The 19633-nt window shown below is 46.1% G+C and overlaps 1 protein-coding gene across 3 annotated transcripts in view; it reads left to right on the forward strand.

Moving 5' to 3' along the window:
- The window catches only part of RALY (RALY heterogeneous nuclear ribonucleoprotein), a 95621-nt gene that overhangs the window by 73875 nt on the left and 2113 nt on the right, over positions 1 to 19633 (forward strand). For 2 of the 3 annotated variants that reach the window (XM_004612560.2, XM_055139533.1), the window contains 6 exons: positions 13792 to 14056; positions 15133 to 15205; positions 15391 to 15438; positions 17293 to 17459; positions 18118 to 18231; positions 18396 to 18640. In XM_004612560.2, coding sequence (XP_004612617.2) covers positions 13801 to 14056; positions 15133 to 15205; positions 15391 to 15438; positions 17293 to 17459; positions 18118 to 18231; positions 18396 to 18640 — 903 coding nt within the window. In that variant the 5' untranslated portion in view covers positions 13792 to 13800. The remainder of the gene's footprint in view (positions 1 to 13791; positions 14057 to 15132; positions 15206 to 15390; positions 15439 to 17292; positions 17460 to 18117; positions 18232 to 18395; positions 18641 to 19633) is intronic. The other variant, XM_055139534.1, reaches the window with a different exon arrangement.

Here is a 19633-nt window from a genome sequence, read left to right on the forward strand (position 1 = left end):
TGCCGAATCAAGCCTTTGTGGTACTGTGAAGGTGGTGTCCAGTGCTTTAAGAGGGATTGTTGTAATGAGGAAAATATTGATCCCACTTGAAAGGATTTTAATCAGCTGTCCTTACACCTGAGGGGTGCACAGTGCATGGCTGCAGTGCCAAGTCGTACAGTATCTACCCCCTGCTTGTTGCTGTCTGTCTCCCATTAGGTGCTTCCATTTAGAACGGTGTGTGTGCTTGGGAAATACTTCTGTCCACACATCTTTGTAGCACATCTCAGGCAGCAGAAACTCACAGTAGCTTGTGCTGCAAGTGGTCAGGGGAGGTCAAGGATGTTTTTCCCCTTTCCTTAGATGGGGAACATGGAACCTTGGAGAAGTGAAATGCCTTCCTGGTTCATTCATTTAGTAAGGGGTAAGTTCAGGACCCAGGGCTCTATGAGCAGGCTGTAGTCCAAAGCTGCGAATATCTATTACTATTTTAACTTAGAGGTTGCTCCCTTTGTGTGTTCCTTGGAGAGTTCTTACTTTCACCAGTACATCTGGGAAATGGGGACACATGCACTGCCAAGTTCCAGCCTTCTGCTGTTGTGTTAAGAGTAGAATAGCCCTGGAATAAGGAGGCTTCACCAGAAACAGCAGTGAGCCAAGAAATGTTTCATAGAGCTTTGTTGCCCAGAATTAAGCCCATACTCTCTTTTGGGTTCTCAAGGTGCCTAGAGTCCTTTGTGGGAACCTTTAGTTAAGGTTCCCATGTTCACCTGTCACCCTTCTTCTTGTCACCCTTCCCAAGTTGTATTCTTTACTTTAGATCATTATTTCCCCCAAGTGGGCAATCCTACCCCCTCTGGGTGCTGGAATGATCCACAGGAGGGGTCGTTGTAATTTTGGCTGTAATTGTGGAGAATTTTCCGTGTATTAAAGAAGGTAGATTCCCAGGGGAGTACTGAGTGATTTATTTTTGGAAAGGGTGTGGTAAGTTGAATAACTTTGGTAACCTCTGCTCTAGATACTCATTTATTTACTCATCACTTAAAAGTGCCTACTTTTGTTCTTTTGTGATTCCTTTTATATTCAAGGTATACTAAAACTACCGACACTTTGATTAAATGCTTGTCACATCTACATGATTTTTTCCACAGTGATAGTATTCTTTCCTTGAACAAAATTTTCTTCTAGAGTAGAAACACCTGTCTTTCCTTTCATACTCACAAGGAAAGTTTTTGCCAAAAAGAAGTTTTTGCAGTTCCAGCACTAATAATAGTATAAGTAGCTAATACTTGATTCCCCCTGGAGTGTCCCCCACCCCCCACCCCCCGTAGTCATTGTTGTCTGGGGGCCATACTTAGCAGTGCTCAGGAGGTTCTGCACTCGGGGATCACTCCTGGAAGGTTTGGGGGACCTTATGGGGTGTAGGGCAAATGCCATACCCTCTTTACTATTGCCTGGCCTGTAATACTTGCATACTTTTCAATGTGCTAAACAGGAGTTATTTTATCTTGCTATATCTCTGGAGATATATGTTGTTATCTTCATTTTCTGTGTGAAATAACAGCATTAAGGAACTTAAGACACTTTGCGAAGGTCACATCATTCAGCTAAGTTGGTGGCAGAATGAAGGCATTTTTAGCTTCTGAAATTATTCTGTCTGGCCTTGTTGCCTGGCATGTTAAGTGGAGTAAAGATTGAGCGTGGCTCCTGATGGCAGTGCCAACTCAAAGCAGCAGGTAGTTTCCTCTCTCCACTGTGTGACACAACTCACTTAACTTTGGGTTTCACTAAAGAGAGAACCATAGGAATGCAGAACTAAACGAATTTTCTGTATCCTGAAGAGAGTTTGGATACAGTTTGGTCACGTACCTGGATGATTCAGCACAGACTGTTGGGTCTTGGTGCATGGTTAGGAGCTGCTGATCTGCCAAAAGACTAGGCTTTTGGGTGTACTGTGGCATTTACTAAAGGATCAGCTGCCCATCTCACTCTACAGAGATTCGTAAAGCTATTGGGCCTTCTAACTAACCCCCTTTCATTGAAAATAGTGTCACTCAGCACCTCCCTGGAAATCTTACCTTAGGTTAGTGAACAAGTAGAAAGGATCCCTAATTAGATTTGAGGCTATTATAACCCCTCTGAATGGCTCCAGTGATCCCAGGGACAGTGGAATCTTTTTTTTTTTTTTTTTTTTGTAATACTGTAGGACAAAGAAGAATGCTGAATAAATAGTCATGATTTTAGGCTGAAATAAAGGAAAAGTTACAGTGTACTCCACCCCCTATCTGCTTTTCTCATATCCTTTGGTATAAGATCCTGAAATTAGTAGCCTCTCCAGAAATACACCTTCCTCTCAGATCTCCCTGTCCCATTTAAGCCTTATCACCTTCCCTTGTGGGATGTGGGCCTCAAGCTGTTGACCAAGATAAATCAATTCCTCATGTGTTTGGTGATAGATCCTTCAATTATCCTTGGCCTGTTTGCCTCCTTCTCTTTTTGCTGAAAGAAGGATCAGGATAGCTCTGGGGCCAGAGTAATAGTATAGAGGGGTAGGGCACTTTCCTTGCATGTGGCTGACCCAGGTTTGGTCCCTTGAGCCCCACCAGGAGTAAGCTCTGAGCACCACCAGTGGTGACCCACCCTGCCAGACCCTCACCCCTCAAAAAGTCAGATTTGGCTAGAAAGATAGTACAGGGTTGACACACCAGAGCATTTCATTAGTGGCTTACACTTGAATGTACTTTAATTAACATATATTGCAGAGCTGCGTGTTAGTCTGTTAAGGTACGTGATTGCTGTCCTGTCCCACTTGGATGTGGCGCTTGAGCATCACAGCAGGGACTCTTGCAGCAATGCATCCTTAGACCCTGTTGGTCCCAAATCACCAAGCTTAGGACTCCTGAGCACCACATGGAGCACCCATCCTCTCAAATCAGATTAAAGGACTTGAAAGAAATGAAATAATCTCTATTAGCTAACTTTTTCCCTTTTCCCAATTATTGGTGCTAGGGAATGAACTCCCATGGTCACATAGGCGAGGAAAATGCTTGACCATTGAGCTACATCCCTAGCCCAGCTTTGGTTTTTATAAAGGTTGATGGAGATGTGTGATTGAATTGAAGCTGTTATGCATATGTACTTGTTGATACATGGCAGGCCACTATCTGTTGCTGGTTTGCGATTAAATACAAAGATTGAGAGTATAGAATCATTTGACTTTTTTATTAATATAAAGTATTTATCCTTAGTGGAGTGGAAATTTAAACATTAAAGCAAACAAAAAACTGGTTCCAAACCATGAATGATTTTGAGAGGTACTGGCTTATTCAACTTGACAAAATTAAGCATCACAGTTTTTTTGTCTATAAAATGAAATTAACAATACCTCAGTTGATAGGTGTAATAATACCACTTCAGTGTTAGTTTTAGAAAATAATTGATGATAAAGAATATTTTGACATAATATATACCTGCCATTAATTATTCTAATTAATACTCAACATCTTTGAAAAGTTTCATCCCACCCCCTTTTTTTGAGACTTGAAGAGTATAAGAGACTTGTTGGAAGGCAGACACATAGTCATGTTGTGCTGGGGTTTCGATGGGAACAGCCCTGTGGACTGTTCTGCCAAGTCCTGTGTATGGAACCTTGCAGAGTGGAGTCCCTGTCACTCTACTTTGTTTAGGTCATTGGAGGCCTACAGCTCTGCTCTCTCCTCTACCACTGGCCCAGTCTTATTTTGTGAATTTGGGCAGGCCACTTCTTTTAGACTTTATTTTTTTCTTATGTCGTGGTAGTAGGGGCCATGTCTTAATTTTTTTATCTTCAGTATTCCAGCTTGTAAGATTGGTGGGGCTTGGATTTAGAGAGTATTGACTACTAAGTTGATGGTACTAGACAATCTCTAAGGATCCTTTCAGTCAGCCTCCTAGGTACTTTATTTTTATTATTCCTCCTTTTTCACCTCCCCCCTCCCCTCTCTCCTTCCCCCTCCTTCTCCTCTTGTATTTTTGGCTTTTGGGCCACACCTAGCTGTGCTCAGGGCTTATTTGAGGCTCTGCACTCAAGGATCACTCCTCCTGGTGGTGCTTGGAGAAGGACTGTATCCGGTGCCAGGGATTAAACCTGGGTCGACTGCTTGCAAGGCAAACGTTTCACTTACTGTTATTGTCTCGCCTCAACACCTTATCCCACAAGCTTTATTCTTTCCATTCCCTCCTGAGCATCCTAACTTCTACTGACTCTACATTTCAGCATAATCTTATTTCCTCATCTGTCTGTCTTGGATAGACTTGATCCTGGATATTTTGAGACAGTCCATAAGGTGTTGTGAAATATGTCTTGGACAAACCCTCCAGGGATCACACAAGTAAGGCATGAAAGAGATTGGTTCACTAAGTCAGAAATGTGCTCTTACTATATTTCGACCCTGTGGGACCTGGGCCTAGGGCAGCTCTGCTGGCAGCCCTGCCAGGCCTGAGAAATGGCTGCAGCCTGGAGCTGGATTTGCCATGAGCTCCATCGGGGTCTCCAGTAATTGGAACATGGCACCTTCAGACTCATAATGGATGGTAGAATGAGTGGGACATTTGTCACTGCCTGACTTCCCTGCAGGAAAGAGGCTCATAAGTCACAGCTGACAAACCCTCTGATGACTTTTAAACTTCATTTACAGAAAAGAATAGCTATAATCAACCAACAGCAAGCAGTGACTAATCTTGCCACATTATCACTGTGAGGAGCCAGCCCCTTTAAGTTATGGGAAAGGGAGGGCCACCCCCAGGCTCACAGCTAATGCAGATTGGTTTTTGGACTGGAGGGTTTACCTGAGGGTCTGCAAATGTCAGGAAGAAGAGGATGAAGCTATTCTGGGGTAAGGCTAGGAACCTGGCTCTGGGTTTGCACCCATTAGTCACTCCTGCCATTGACTGGCTTCAGCTCCAACCTTCATGCCTTTATCTGTGAAATGGTACATTGTCTGCCATCATCAGCCTCATAGCAGAAACTTTTTTTTTTTTTTTTGCTTTTTGGGTCACACCCGGCGATGCACAGAAATTCCTGGCTCTGCACTCAGGAACCACCTATGGTGGTGCTCAGGGGGACCATATGGGATGCTGGGAATTGAACCCTGCGCGTTCCCCTGGAGATCTCTCCGGCCCGCGGAGAGACAACAGTGGAAAGCGCTCCTAATTAGGTGGATTCTGTGAGGGTCCCGATCTGAAATAAGACTAGTGAGGTTAGTAAACAGGGGGCCCAAGACGACACATGCCGATCAAGGGCAACTTTATTAACTGCCACGCTGGTTTTATACTTTTCTTAGCAGGGGGTTGGTACATAAGTTGTCAATCATCAGGGAAGTGTCTTCTCAGACCAAATAAGGAAAGGTTCGGGGTGTATTAGGTGGGCTTACAACATTCTTCAAGAGTAGATTGAGAAATAGTGGGGAGAGGAAGGCAAGGGTTTATCTGGCAGGAGCATCTGGCAGGAGGAAGGCACAAGGTAGAGGAAGGTATTCTACTTTAGGGCTTTATGGGGTCTCTCAGTTAACTGCCCTGGGCTACTTTTACCTCTTGAGTTTGGCTATTTCCTTTGTCACAAGGGCACCTTTGCCTCAGGTCAAGCAAAGCTGGTAATGGAATTTTCCGGTTTTTCCAGGGTAAAGGTTTTGGGGTCCTCTTTTGTTCAGGGTCCTGAGCAGTCCCCAACAGAACCCGGGTTGGCTGCATGCAAGGCAAACGCCCTATCTGCTGTGCTATTGCTCCAGCCCCTCATAGCAGAAACCTGCTATGGCACTGAGTGCTCAGCAAGTGTTGGTAATAATCATCAAAATCTCATGTTTAGGTTTTGAAGAGCCCTTTGTGGTCACATATCCCCAAACCTAAGATCATATAGCACAGCAATATCAAGCCGGTCTTCCAGTGGGTAGGGCATCAGTGAGAGCAGTCTAAAGGAGAGGGTAGAGACAGACTGGGGGCCTTTTCCTTCATAATCATGCCACTTAACATTTAACCATGGATAAATGATCTAAGATCTCAGCCTCAGTTTCTTCATCTGTAGAATGGGTTGTGATCAGGACTATTATGAGATTATACCTATAAAGCTTCCACCACAGGTCCTGGTCTAAAGTTGCTGCACGTTAAATTGTTTTTTCCTTTGTTGCCCTTAAGCTAAGAATTAGTGTGGGGGTTAGAGTGATAGTACAGAGGATAGGGCACTTGCCTTGCACTGGGAAGGACCAGGGTTCAATCTTCAGTGTCTCATATGGTCCCTCCAGCCTGCAAGCAGTGAATTCTTAGTGTAGAGCCAAGAGTAACCCCTGAGTGTGGCCCACAAAACAAAATAAAAGTGTATTGGGACTAAGTGATAGTATAGCCCATAGGATGCTTGCTATGCACTCGGCTACCCTAGGTTTGATCCTGATACCTCATTTGGTTCCCCAGTCTCCTACCAGGAATTAGCCCTGAGCATTGTCGGATGTACTCCCCAACACCCCACCCCCAAAAGAGAGTGTGTATTTCTCAAGTGAAGATACAACATGAAAAGAATTCCCTATTTTACACTTTGCTGCCCTGTTTATACTATGAGAAAGGGGTGCATTTTGTTCATTCATTGTTCCTCCCACCAGATATAGCCTCTCCATATGTCACAATGCAGTGGAAATTTATCCTAAACACTCTTTTTATGGAGACTTCTGTGATACACCTATGCTTCTCTGATAGCCAGGCATTTATTTGTGCTTTGTGGCTATGGTAATTGACCCCTGCTGCACTGGAGTTCCTTGAGATCCAATTTCAGCCTAGTTGCTGAATGAATAAATAAGCGATACTTTTGTTAATATACATCTGGTCCATGGTTATTTGAGTGGGTGTTTGGATATCTATAATTATGATTAAACAGATAGTTTGGTGTATCTTGGGCTTACAATCACGCATATGTCCCTTATTCTCAGTCTTGGGGATTGTAGTTCCAAGCTTGTCACCTACCCTTCCCTTGCTGCATTTCCCCAGTAGCTACAAGGATGGCCTGTTACCCATGTTAAAGGTTCAGCTTAAGAACAGTCAAGGTTAAAGTTAGACTGTAGAATGCAAGGATGCTAGGTAGGATGTATATTCAGACCACACTGTAGGGAGAAATGACTGAGCCTTCAGCCTTGCTGAAGTGTTTTCAGATATCCCCTCAAGGCCCACTAGTCGCAAATAGCAATACTATAGTGTGATACGGGAACCTCATGGTATAGCTCAGGGGCCTGGCAAGACCCATAACTTCTCCCCGTCAGTGTGTTGTGTTCTCTTCTCTCTCCTCTCCTCCCCCACTTCCCCTCCCCTCCTTTCTCCTCTCCTCTCCTCTGTTTGCTTCTGCTTCTCTCCTCTCCTCCCCTCTTCCTTCCCCCTTCTCCCCCCTCCCCTTTTCTGTCCCCCCCTCAGATTTTATTTACTTATTTTGTCTTTTTTGAGTCATAGCCCACAATGCTCAGGGATTACTCAAGCTCTGAACTCAGGGATTACTCCTGGCGGTGTTCAGGGGAGGCTGCGTGCAAAGCAGATGCCCTACCCGCTGTATTATCGATCGGCTTCCTCCCCCGCCCCCCCCCCCCATATTCTTTTTTTTTTTTTTTTTTTTTGCTTTTTGGGCCAAAAAAAACCCGGCAACTCACAGGGGTTATTCCTGGCTCTGCACTCAGGAATTACCTCTGGCGGTACTCAGGGGACCATATAGGATGCTGGGACTCGAACCCAGTTCAGCCTCGTGCAAGGCAAACGCCCTACCGGCTGTGCTATTGCTCCAGCCCCCCCCCCCACCATATTCTTTTAATTGTATGTGATATCTATTAGAAATTTTTCGCATCAGTTAGCCTATTTGGCTAATATCAGAACTGAGAGGTAATCAGGGAAAAGATCCTGGTTCCAGAATGAGGATGATCAGCTTATTCTTATTACACAAATTGTGCACCTCATAAGGATTAAGGAGAAAGTGCTAGGGCCAAGCTTCCCAGACTTTAATCTGTACCCCCTTATACTCCACCTACACCAGCAGCCCTTCCTGATAGACAGCATGCTTCGGGGGTTGTGACTTTTCCCATCCAGGAGTGGGAATGATTGGGAACTAAAGAGCACTCCTTGCGAAATTAGTCCTGTCTGGCCAGTAATGATCACTTGGCCAATGCTAATGAGCTGGGGCCTGGTGGGTTTAATGAGATTAATAGATGTTCTGTCATCCCTGGCTGCCTGGTAACCAAGAGCCTCTGAACTGAAGGAGACCTGGGTACTAATCAGTCTAATTGCTTGGCTTTCTCTAGAAACAGTCGCTCCATCTCTGATACCTATTTTCCTTGGAAATCACCCCAGTATCCCCAAGGTTACCTCTGGTAACCATAGAATGTAACCTTCCTCTCTTCTCCGTAAGAAAATGAGACCAGAGTCCACATGAAAGCCCTACTACATAAACTGAAGCACATTAGGGCTAAGAGTGGCATTTAAGCACATAAACCTCTAAACTGAAGCACATTAGGGCTAAGAGTGGCATTTCAAGATTAAGGGGTGTTTCACAAAGAGATTCTTCGATGGAGAGGATTTAAATGTGGAGTGGGGGCTCTGAGTGCCTGAGATTCATGCTGAAGGGAAGATTTGGACATCACCTTTGCTGAGTAGAATTGAGGGGAAGAAAGCTTAAGGCTTTCTTCTTCTTCCTCATGGCAGAGGCAGAGACTTAGGACAGTTGTTGAAACGATGGCATATAGTGTCATAACAAACTGGATTCAGGTCCCCTAATAAACTTAGTCCTTCAACATTGCTGCTACTCATCTATGAAATCAGACTATAAATTGTGAAGACACAGGCTGTAAATTTGTTTTTTCCCCCAAAAGCCCTGTCCAAGTGTTAACACTTCTAAGTAGAAAAGTGGGAGGGACAAATGCCAAGGGAATGGTGTGACTGGCTTAGGAGGACACTATTTCCCTTCATATTTAACTTCCCCTCTCTTGACCTCACAGGCCATTGTGAGGACTAGGTAAGCTGAGGCATGTAAAATGTGATGACACATAGGCACAGTTGGTCCTCAGTTATAGAAGCTGATCTTAACTGTGATGGTTACTCTGAGCGTGGGGTCTCACTTTGAGTTCAAGGGCAGAGATACTTTCTAGCTACATCCTGTCACTACCTCATGTTCAGGCTTGGCTTTTCTGAAACTTAACTGTTTTTTTCCACTAGGAACAATTATTTGGTTTTGCCACATTTCTTCTGTTCTTAGTAGCCTGGAGAAGCTAACCCATCCCTTTGAGCTTTGAAATTGCCATTTCAGAGCCTGTGTCCCTAATGGGTTTACTTAACTTAAGAAATTAATGGTGCAAGTTTTCTGTGAGGCACTGTTCCTCAGTTAACAGTGGAGGTGGTAGGGATCCAGTTCCAGTTTTATCAGATGTAGAACTGGACACTCCCCGCTCCAGCTCTGGTTTTGTTTTGGGGAGCCTGTCACTGACCAGCCCAAAAGGAAAGTGAAAGAGCCCAAGATCAAGAGTCAGAGGACCCATGGGGTAGTCTGCCAGGCTCCTAGGGAAGGTGTGAGCATCATGCTCCCTGTGGTTTCCCACTAATCTGACATTGCAGACATCTGACTTCTCCTCTCCTTCCTGCTCCTGCCCACCCCACTGCCAGGAAAATCCCTGTTCTCCCACCCCATAACCCCCAGGTAACTGCTAAACACAGGGCCTCTGGGAGCTACAGACACCTTGCTCTCAATTACACAGCTAATCTGGAAGACAGAGCTTGGCCCAGGGGGTAAATAGGTTATCAAGTCAAGCAGCTTCTGCTGAATCAATATTTTTTAGGGCTCCCTCTCTAAACAAGGATGGGTAAGTGGGAAGTGAGACCTCTAAACAAGAATGGTTGACTTGACATGGGTGTGGATGGTCTATAGAGCATGGATTTGGGTCTGGAAAATGCATCTGGATGCTCAGCTCTCAGTGACCCTCACTACTTAAATTAAGGCAACAATTAAGTATTTCCTCCTGTGACCTGATCCCCCTCATGTTCTTCCTAACATTTATTAAGCACTTATTAAGCCCCAGGCCTGCCTCAGATTCCACACCCCTCCTTAGTATGGGTAATTTCATATATTGCAAGGCAAAGTGGAAATACTGATGTAGATCATTAGTCAAGTCTAAATATTTGAAGGTTGTAGGTGAAGTTAACAAAGGATTAGGCTTGTAGTAATTGGAAAGACCATGTTTGTTTGTTTTTCTGTTTTTCGTTTTGGAGCCAATTCTCAGGGTTTACTCCTACCTAGCTCTGCACTCAGGAATTACTCTTGGCAGTGCTTGGTGGGGACCATATGGAATTCAGGGGATCGAGCCCGGGTCAACTGTGTGCAAGGCAAACACTCTACCTGCTGTACTCTAATTCTGGCCTCTGAAGACAGTGTTTGAGATTAGAATTTAGAATTAAAATTCTTTGGGATTTTGTATCTGAACCTAGCAGTTCCAGACCAGCTTCTTTTCATATTCCACTCTCTGTGAATACAGTCCTCACTGTAGGGGAGTTTCATGGACGTGTGTGTACGCACTCAAGCTCTCCTACCTCCTTGAAGTGCCAGTCCTCCTGGGTTTAGGGGATAAGAGCACCAGCAGCATAGCTGCCCTCTGAGGAGTATGCAGGCCTTGAAAGTGGTTTGGACTCCATTCAGACAGGAAATCAAAGAGTTGGGTATTTGGGGCATACTTGAGGTGGCATTTCTTCCTGGCTCTGAGGATTTTTTCACCCAGAGCAGACTTCCCAAATCTCTTGTCTCAGATCTGAAAGCCAGTCTTTATGTGCTCATCTCTGCAGAATATCCTCCAGTCATACTCTCCTCTAGAATGGACTCCTAAATGTCAGTGTTTGAAGTTCACTGGTCAGGGTCTGTATGTAGCCTCACAGCTTGTAAAGTTATTTTATGTATATTGTGCCCCAAATGTATACTGTGATAGGAAAAAAAAAAAACTGACAGGCTAAATGCAGAGGACTCTTCTCACCAACTACGGAGAAAATGCCAGTTGTGCCAGAGCTCCTTGCACAGGTCCTCGGCAAAGTCTTCCTGCTCAGTCTCGTCAGAGGGTCTTGTAAAGGTCTGAGAGAAGCTAGCCGTTGTCACGTCCCTCTTAGGTCCGCAGCAGAGCCAGATGTCATCAATAGACCTCAGCCATCATCTTCCCCACCCCATCACTCCAGCTTGTCTCAGTACATATTCCAGGCATGGTTGATTCCCTGAACCATAATGGATCTCCCTGGACCAAGATTGTGCTGTGTTAAGAAATACTTATTGTTGCCATTGGATAATTGCTTTGTCTCCCTTGATTCTCAGTAAATGTGTAAAAAGGTAAATTTAGTAAACTTAGGAGTCTGCCTTCTAGACTAGCTGCAAAGCTGGTACCAGCTCCTTCATCAGTGACAGTATTCTCTTGGTCTCCTTCCTTCCTTCCTTCCTTCCTTCCTTCCTTCCTTCCTTCCTTCCTTCCTTCCTTCCTTCCTTCCTTCCTTCCTTCCTTCCTTCCTTCCTTCCTTCCTTCCTTCCTTCCTTCCTTCCTTCCTCCCTCCCTCCCTCCCTCCCTCCCTCCCTCCCTCCCTCCCTCCCTCCCTCCCTCCATCCCAACCCCAAGCCCTCTGGGAACTACTAGCTGTATCTCCAGTCTTGTGCAAGGCCAGCCACCCTTTGGTTTCCTTGCAAACAGTGCCATCTGCTGGTCAAAATGTGCCAGCTTCAAAGCCCAGAGGATTGAGGAGAAAAGAATTTCTTTACCAGTTGGGCAAAAGATGATTTGTAATTAAGTGAAGTCAGTATAATATGCAAACATGTTGATTTTTCAGTGGTGCATGCCTGGAACTTACACAGCATTCTAATAATCTTTAGTTTGGAAAAATATACAGGGGTCCCTGTGGTAGAGCTTGTATCTAGCAGATATTAACCTCTGGATTCAAGCCCTGGCGCAACAAAAATAAATACATAAAAAATTGGGGCCCAGGGATACCTCAGTGGCAAAACACCTACCTTGGAAGCATGAGGGTTTGCTTCCCAATGATATCTACATGTTCTGAGCACAGTTCCGACAACTAGCTATTTGAGACTCCTGTACCTCAAGGTCCCCCATACCACCAGTAGTACTCCAAAACCAAAAAAGTCCCATGTCCAAATTTAATGGGTTTGTAGGCCAGTGTTGCAGCTAGCTGAGAGTGGAGAGGGAGAAAAAAAGAAGGTAGAGGGGAGGGTGGGAGATTTTAAGTAAAATAAATATTCTTTATGAACTATGAGGAGGGGGGGCTAGGGAGAAGAGGAGAAAAGAATAGAATAGTACGGACTTCTTCAGAGGGATAGTACAGAGGAATAACAAACCTGACAGCTCTATGAAGTACAAGAAAGGAATCACATACATCCTCCATTCTGGGGGTACACCTCAAGAGTTTGTACGCACACCAGCTTCTTCTGTGACAGACTTACGGTAAAATTTTGAAACGGGAGTACTTCAGAGGGAGTTAAATCAGTCCATAGCAGTGAGTAGAAGACTGCCAAGGCCTAATACTGAATCTTTGCCACTGAGATCAAGTCTCATTTTTCCTTTCCTTCTGGAGCCTATGCCAAATGTTATATCTAGGGAGCAAGGCATAGGCTTCAGAGGGAAATATGTTTGTGTAGTACCTTTGGGGTAAAAAAGACATTGCCAGAGTGTAGGACAAAGTATAGGTAAGCATTGTCGCTCCGCCAAAACAAAATTTGAGGACATATAAAAAATGGGTACCTCTTATTAAAAAAAAGTCAAATTTATTAAGAACAATTATGAGAAAAAGACACTGAATTAGAGTGGCTTTTTAATTGATTTCAGCTCTGAAAGAAAGTTGAAAAGCCTGGATTTAATTGCTTGTTTCTAGCAAACTAACGAACTTGTTAGATTTTGTTTCTGGCAAAATAGGAATGATAGTAATCTCTCTGGAGTCTTGGAACTGTATTGCATGCTGCCCTAGGCTTACTAGGAGTGCTCAGTGCTGTCAGTTTCTCTCTCGCTGTTCAGAATAGCTGGTGCTAATGACAGCCTTTTCGAGTCCATGTCTGAGTCATTCATGTCAGACTGGCTAATTTTAAGGATGATATACTGTTGTAGAGCATTACATGCACTTACCATGTGATGACTTCACTACAGGTCTACCTTTGAAGGAACTTCAGAAGAAGCTGGTGGGGGCAGTCTTCAAATTTAGATCCTGCATTGGGGTAACATTTTAGATAAGCATTAAAGGAGGAGGAGCCAGAGAAAAAGTTCAGAGGTCTGAAGTGCATACCTGGCATATGGAAGCTCCATGACTTTAGTCTTTGGTATTCCATGGCCACCTGGATACAGTAAGGTATGGCCCTGAAGTTTCCCAGCACCACCAGGCCTGAGCTGTCTGTGCTGTCACTGTTGACCTAAATATTGCCATTAGTGGCCCTCAGGTTCTTGAGTACTGTTGGAGAGACCCACACCCTACACTCCCCAAATAAAATGAAAGAGGAGTAAGTTTAAAAGAATTGCAGTGAAGCAGTCTTGGTATCTGTCCCAGTCCTGCCATTCATAAGCACTGTGACCTCTGAATGTGTGCTTTCTTCCTTGTAGACTGTGCAATTTCTGCTTGCCATTTAAGTTACCTGATAGGAATCCAGCAGTTCATATGAGTAAAACCAGGAGACTGGAGGCTGAAGTATGTGTGTCTGTGTGTAGAAAGGCACAAAGTAGTCCAGTTTAATTACGATGCATGGGATATAGGAAGTCCTTGAACCCAGCCTGGGACCCAGTCTCATAATGGCTCTCTTTCCAGGTAGCCACCATGTCCTTGAAAATCCAGACAAGCAATATAACCAACAAGAATGACCCCAAGTCCATCAACTCTCGGGTCTTCATTGGAAACCTCAACACAGCTGTGGTGAAGAAGTCAGATGTGGAAACCATCTTTGCCAAGTATGGCCGCGTGGCCGGCTGTTCTGTGCACAAGGGCTATGCCTTTGTCCAGTATGCCAATGAGCGCCATGCCCGGGCTGCTGTGCTGGGAGAGAATGGGCGGGTGCTGGCCGGGCAGACCCTGGGTAAGTGTCTCTCCTTGATCCTCCTTGGTGTTTCCCAGAGCCACTGTTGACCTCCATTCTTCAGCCCCCCTAGAGCCCCTTTTCCATCTTCGTTGATGTTAACACTTGGTTATAAATTCTGTTTAAGCTATAATTAGATAGTTATAAAATCATTGCTTTTTGTGAAGATGCTTAGAGGTTTCTGAAGCTCCCATAGTGACTCCTAAAGACCTAGTTTACAGTTACAGTGCAGCTTCCCCTAAGAAAGGGTCAGCATGGTAGAGCAGAGCTGGTCCACTTGGCTGGGCCCAAGCCTTTTCGTAACCCAAAGCAAAGGGCTCAGGAGCACAAGGTAAAGTAGGGCACTTGCCTTGATGTTCTGTAGCAGTGATTTCGCCATTCTCGTAGCTCGCTCTAGGGTGATACAGAACTTTTGTGTGTGCATATACTTTGTGCGTACTTGTGTATTCTAGAGAAAGGGTCTAGTATATGTATTCATGAATACCCACGTGGTATGAGGTGCGATAGAACTTGTGGAAACATTATTGTATAGATAGAATGTGTGTCAGAGTATACATAAGAGAGCAAGCAGATAGGGATGTATTTGTTCACCAGATGTTTTGAGATCCTGACGTGCTAAGCATCACTTATTATGAATACATGTGCTAGAGTGTTTATATGAATGTGCATTAGTGCAGCTGCGTGTGTATAGTTACGTTTGAGATGCTGGAGCCAAGTCTGTATGTACATGAAAATACATTTAAATATATTCTGTATATTTATATACAGATATATGTGTGTGTGGGTTACTATTAATCAGGATATATGTGTTCTGTGTGTGTTTACTTGAGAACACATAAGTAGAATCCACATGTGTAAATGATTGTGCACGTGTGTGCATATGTCTGAATTACATGAATATGTAAGCAGGCATATCTGTGGATATGAGTCTAATGTGTGCAGGTCTTTGTTGGCATATCCACTGCAAAAGTCCACATGTACACACAGGGTGTATACACACAATTGCTGCATCTATGCATGAAGGCGGTAGGCTCGTGGGCACCCAGCATCTGACTGTGCCTCTTTCTTCCACACAGACATCAACATGGCTGGAGAGCCCAAGCCCAACAGACCCAAGGGAATAAAGAGAGCGGCATCTGCCATCTACAGGTGGGGCGCTCTATCTTGACTGTCTCTGTCTGGGTGGGATCGGTTCCTCTTTCCACAGAGGGAGTGGACACTGGTGATGGTGTGACCAGCCTAGGATTTGGGGAGGTGTTTGGAGATGAGGGCCTGTGGAGAGTGGGCTGAGTGGCCATCCCTAAGCACTGGCCCTCTCCCCTTTGTTTCCCCAGTGGCTACAGCTTTGACTATGACCACTACCTGGAAGACTTCTACCACAGGTGAGCAGGGGAGGGGCGTGCCAGGCATGAAATAGCCAAGCTGGAAGGGTCCTGAGAGATTGCTGGTGCAGCCCACTCAGTCCTCCAAGAGGGAACTAAGCCTAGAGGTGTGGGCAGGTGTCTTCCCGGGACAGTTCCACAAGTTGGCAGAGCTGAGACAGGGAAGGATCCAGTTATGCAGGTGCCAGGGAGAGAGTTCTGCCTACCTCGCCCTGCCTCCCATTCTCTGACTGCCCTTCTTCCACCTCATCCTCGGGCGGGACTTGACAGCCAGCGGATATAAAAGTGCAGTGAGCTGGAATACAAAGGCAGGGTGGGTAGTTTGAGTCCGTGTATTTCTATTTTGTGCTCTGTGACCTCTCTGAAGAGTCTCCCCAACCAGAATGAACGGCAGAGATCAGACTTCAGACTTCAGCTTATTGTCAGGAGATTTGAAGACCATTACCAATCCTGGGTCCTCCGATCCCAATCCTACCTAGCCCCCAGCTTTGAGATGCTCTGCTTCACACTGTGGAACCAGCCACGCTTTTGAATAGAAGCAAGCTGGGGACTGGCCCAAATCTCTACTCTACTTCCCTTTATCCTTCCATCTTTGGCCAGCACTAGGCTATCCTGCAAAAACAGAACTTCCTGAGCCTTGCTTTCCTCACTGAGAGAAATTAAGTGAAATTAGTTAAGCATGATTAGTTTTAGGAGAAAGTGTTTGGTGTAGTGTGCAACGTGCCCTAGCCAGAGTCAGAAAACCTGAGTGAGGAGTAATCTCAGCTCTGTCACAAATGGATAGTATGACTTTGGGCAAATCCCCCTACCTCTTAGTTTAATGGACTTGCACCAAATGATCCCTCAGGGTTCCTCCAGCTGTGGGATTCTGTGGTTCAGTGATTCTGACCAAGGCCAGAGCCGCCCCTTCCCCTTGGGGGCAGAAATGCAGGGTCTGAGGCTGAGTCCACTCCCAGAGACTGCATCTCTAGCCATCACCACCCAAGCCAGGCTCTCTGAATTAGGATTGCCATGGCATGGGAGATTGGATTGCCCAGTGATGACAGGTGTTCTTGCTGTCATCAGGAAAATGATTCCAAAGTGTTTCCCAGAGGCTGTGTCTTCCTGCAGAAAGGGGACAGCCACTGACATGGTGGAAGATTCCCCTCCTCCCCATGTCCCACTGAATGTCTCCTGGATCTGCAGGCAAAGCAGCCTTCTGGGAAAGGGCTGGGTGATGGCCTTTGGGAGCGGGACACTATACAATCTGGGAGTCCTGAGGTCTGATCTCTCGAATAGAGCAAGAGGATGGAATGATTGTGAGGTCCCAGGAGGAGGAAAGGGGCTTGGACTCTTGTCTCTTGCCTCTGAGACCTTGGGCTCTTGAATTGAGATTTGGTTACCTTGATTCTTATACCTGCTTCCCTGAAAGAAAATGTGTTTGTTTTGACAAAGATCTTTTATTTTCTGCCCTCATGGCAATCTTGGGGGACTGGGGCACAAAATTCCCATTAGATGAATGGGAGAACTGAGACTCAGGCAGCTTTAGGGATTGCCACCTACTCTCACTCCTGTTCTTGGTATGAAGCCATACCAAGTTTGGTGGCATTTGAGCAGAAGCTGAGTCATGCATGTAGTAGGGTTGACCTGAATGTCAGGGAGATCTTGGACTTCTGCTTTCTGGAACTGGTCTTCTTTTGCTCCTTTGTTGATGGGGCTTCAAACAACCATGACCATCTGCTACTGACCCTGCTCTTACTGGCCTGGCTGGTATGTGATGCAGCCAGTCCCTTTATGCTTGTGTTGGGCTGGAGCCACAGAGTCCCCTGGTGGCCACAGGCCATGCTGCAGCCTCTGGCCTGTTTGCCCTCACAGGCTCTTCGACTATCGGGGCCGCCTGTCGCCTGTACCAGTTCCCAGGGCAGTCCCCGTGAAGCGACCCCGGGTCACAGTTCCCTTGGTCCGGCGTGTCAAAACTACCATACCTGTCAAGCTGTTTGCTCGCTCCACAGCCATCACCACCGGCTCAGCAAAGATCAAGTGTGAGTGACTATCTTCTTCCTAGATAATTTTTATTTTTGTCATTAGCAAAATAATAGAATTACATTTTTTTACATTGGAAAATAGATAAAGGAACAAATCTTCCACAGTTCTGCAGCTCTAACTCAACAAAGTGAGTATTTTTGTGAATTTCTAAGAGTAAAAGACTGACATTTTGAGTAGGTGGGTCTTGGGATGGGCAGAGTCAAGAGCTGTGACATGGAGCCTAGCGAAGAGATGGTGGGCAGGGCCAGGTCTGCAAGACCCACCACTCCACCTTCACTCTGGCAAGCCCCCAGGAGGCCTGATTGCAGAATACGCACATGCCCTGTCTTTCAGGCCCTTGAAAGACAGGCATCATCTAGACCACTTCCACACACATCCACACCTGTGTTCTCGTCTCCCCAGTCCTTTTCAGGGCTGAGGTGGGTGGGGGAAAGCCATCCAGGTCCACAACTGCAAGTTGCTCACTGCAGGCGTGGCTTCTGGAAAGTCCAGGGAGGAGCTTGAGCAGCTCCAGCCTCTCCCTGGTCAGAAAAAACACGGTGGACAAGGACAGTATCTGCTACTGGCCTGTCTTCTAGCTGGTATAATGGGGTTGGGTGATGGCATCAGGCTCCTAGCCCCCAGGTGATCACCTGTACCCCTCTCCACTCCCAGTAAAGAGCAGTGAACTGAAGGCCATCAAGACAGAGCTGACACAAATTAAATCTAACATTGACTCCCTGCTCGGCCGCTTGGAACAGATTGCTGCGGCGCAAAAGGCCAACCCAGGTCAGTTTCTGAGGGCCCTTGTCCAGCTCGGTAACCCTGGGGCATGGGAAGAGAATGGGGAGATCAGAGCCCAGAGTGGAGAGAGGACTGTGGTCCCCAGTCCTGCTTAGACGCACCATGCTCTCCAGGCTGAGTTTTACTCTCTTCCTTTCCCACTCTTCAAGATGGCAAGAAGAAGGGTGACAACGGCAGCAACACTGGTGGTAGTGGCGGTGTCGGTGGTAGCGGCAGCAATGACAATGGCAATGGTGGCAGCAGTGGGAGTGGAGGTGGCAGTGGGAGTGGCACTGCTCGGCCACCAGCCGCCCCAGAGGACACAGCTTCTGAGACTTGCATGCCTCCGACTGAAGTCCAGGCTCGAGATGAGGGTGACGACGAGGGGCTGCTGACACACAGTGAGGAAGAGCTGGTGAGGCCTTGTGGGGAGGAGCCAGGATGGCACTTGTAATTATCGGAGGACAGCGGGTGGGGTTGGCTCCTTCCTTGTTCCTGAGGAGTTGGGTTGAGGTTACATGAACATTGTCTGTTTGAACAACCACCAAAAGTTTCACTGGGGACTAGGGCAGACCTTGTTTGCACTGTAAGTCCTTCTAGACTTCCTGTTTTATATGGATCAGAGAAGGGATAAAAGAAGAGTTGGAACACATAGAAGCACCGTCTACAGAGATGCTGAGGGCAGACTGGGGTTGCTGAGGAAGCCTTAAGGATCCAGTCCATTCTGAAAGCCACTGCTGCCCAAGTACACAACAGGACAGTCTGTCACCAGGACATGACCTCCTGTCTCATCTTAGAATTCTTCAGAGGGAGACTGGGAGGCCATTTGGCAGAGAGCTAATATTGAGTGGAAGGTGAACCAGATTTGGACTCTGTCTTGATGCTAACAGACACTCAATAAGCAGCAGACTCCAAGTCTGCTCTCCATTTACATTTGGCAATAGCTCTGTCCACATTTACCTCAGGAGGAATTGGAGGCTCAGAGGCAAGGGTCATTTGCTCAAAACTAATAGAGCATCTTATCGCTAACAGAGCTGAACCAGGACTGAAGCCTGGACTTAAGAGCCTGAAACTTCCTCCTTAGCATGGCGAGGTTCTGGCATGAGGGTTGGAGGACTCATGGCCGTGACTGTGAGGAAAGTATCCTCATGCTCAGCCTGTTTAGGGTTTTGTTTGTTTTCTTCTTTGCTTTGATCACTCCCAGCAGTGCTGGAGTCCATGTGTTGCCGGAATCAACCCCAGTCTTCTGATTGAAAAGCACTTGCTCAACCTATTGAACCTCTCTCGAACCCTGAATATAGCCTGGTGCATCATCTCACTCCCTCAGCCATAGTAGTGTCTATAAGCTTCAGTGCTCTAGAACTGGGGATTCACCAGACTTCTTAGATTCTAGCCTCTCTAGTTGGAG

Source organism: Sorex araneus, chromosome 5, assembly GCF_027595985.1.
Source record: "Sorex araneus isolate mSorAra2 chromosome 5, mSorAra2.pri, whole genome shotgun sequence".
Classification (NCBI taxonomy): domain Eukaryota; kingdom Metazoa; phylum Chordata; class Mammalia; order Eulipotyphla; family Soricidae; genus Sorex; species Sorex araneus.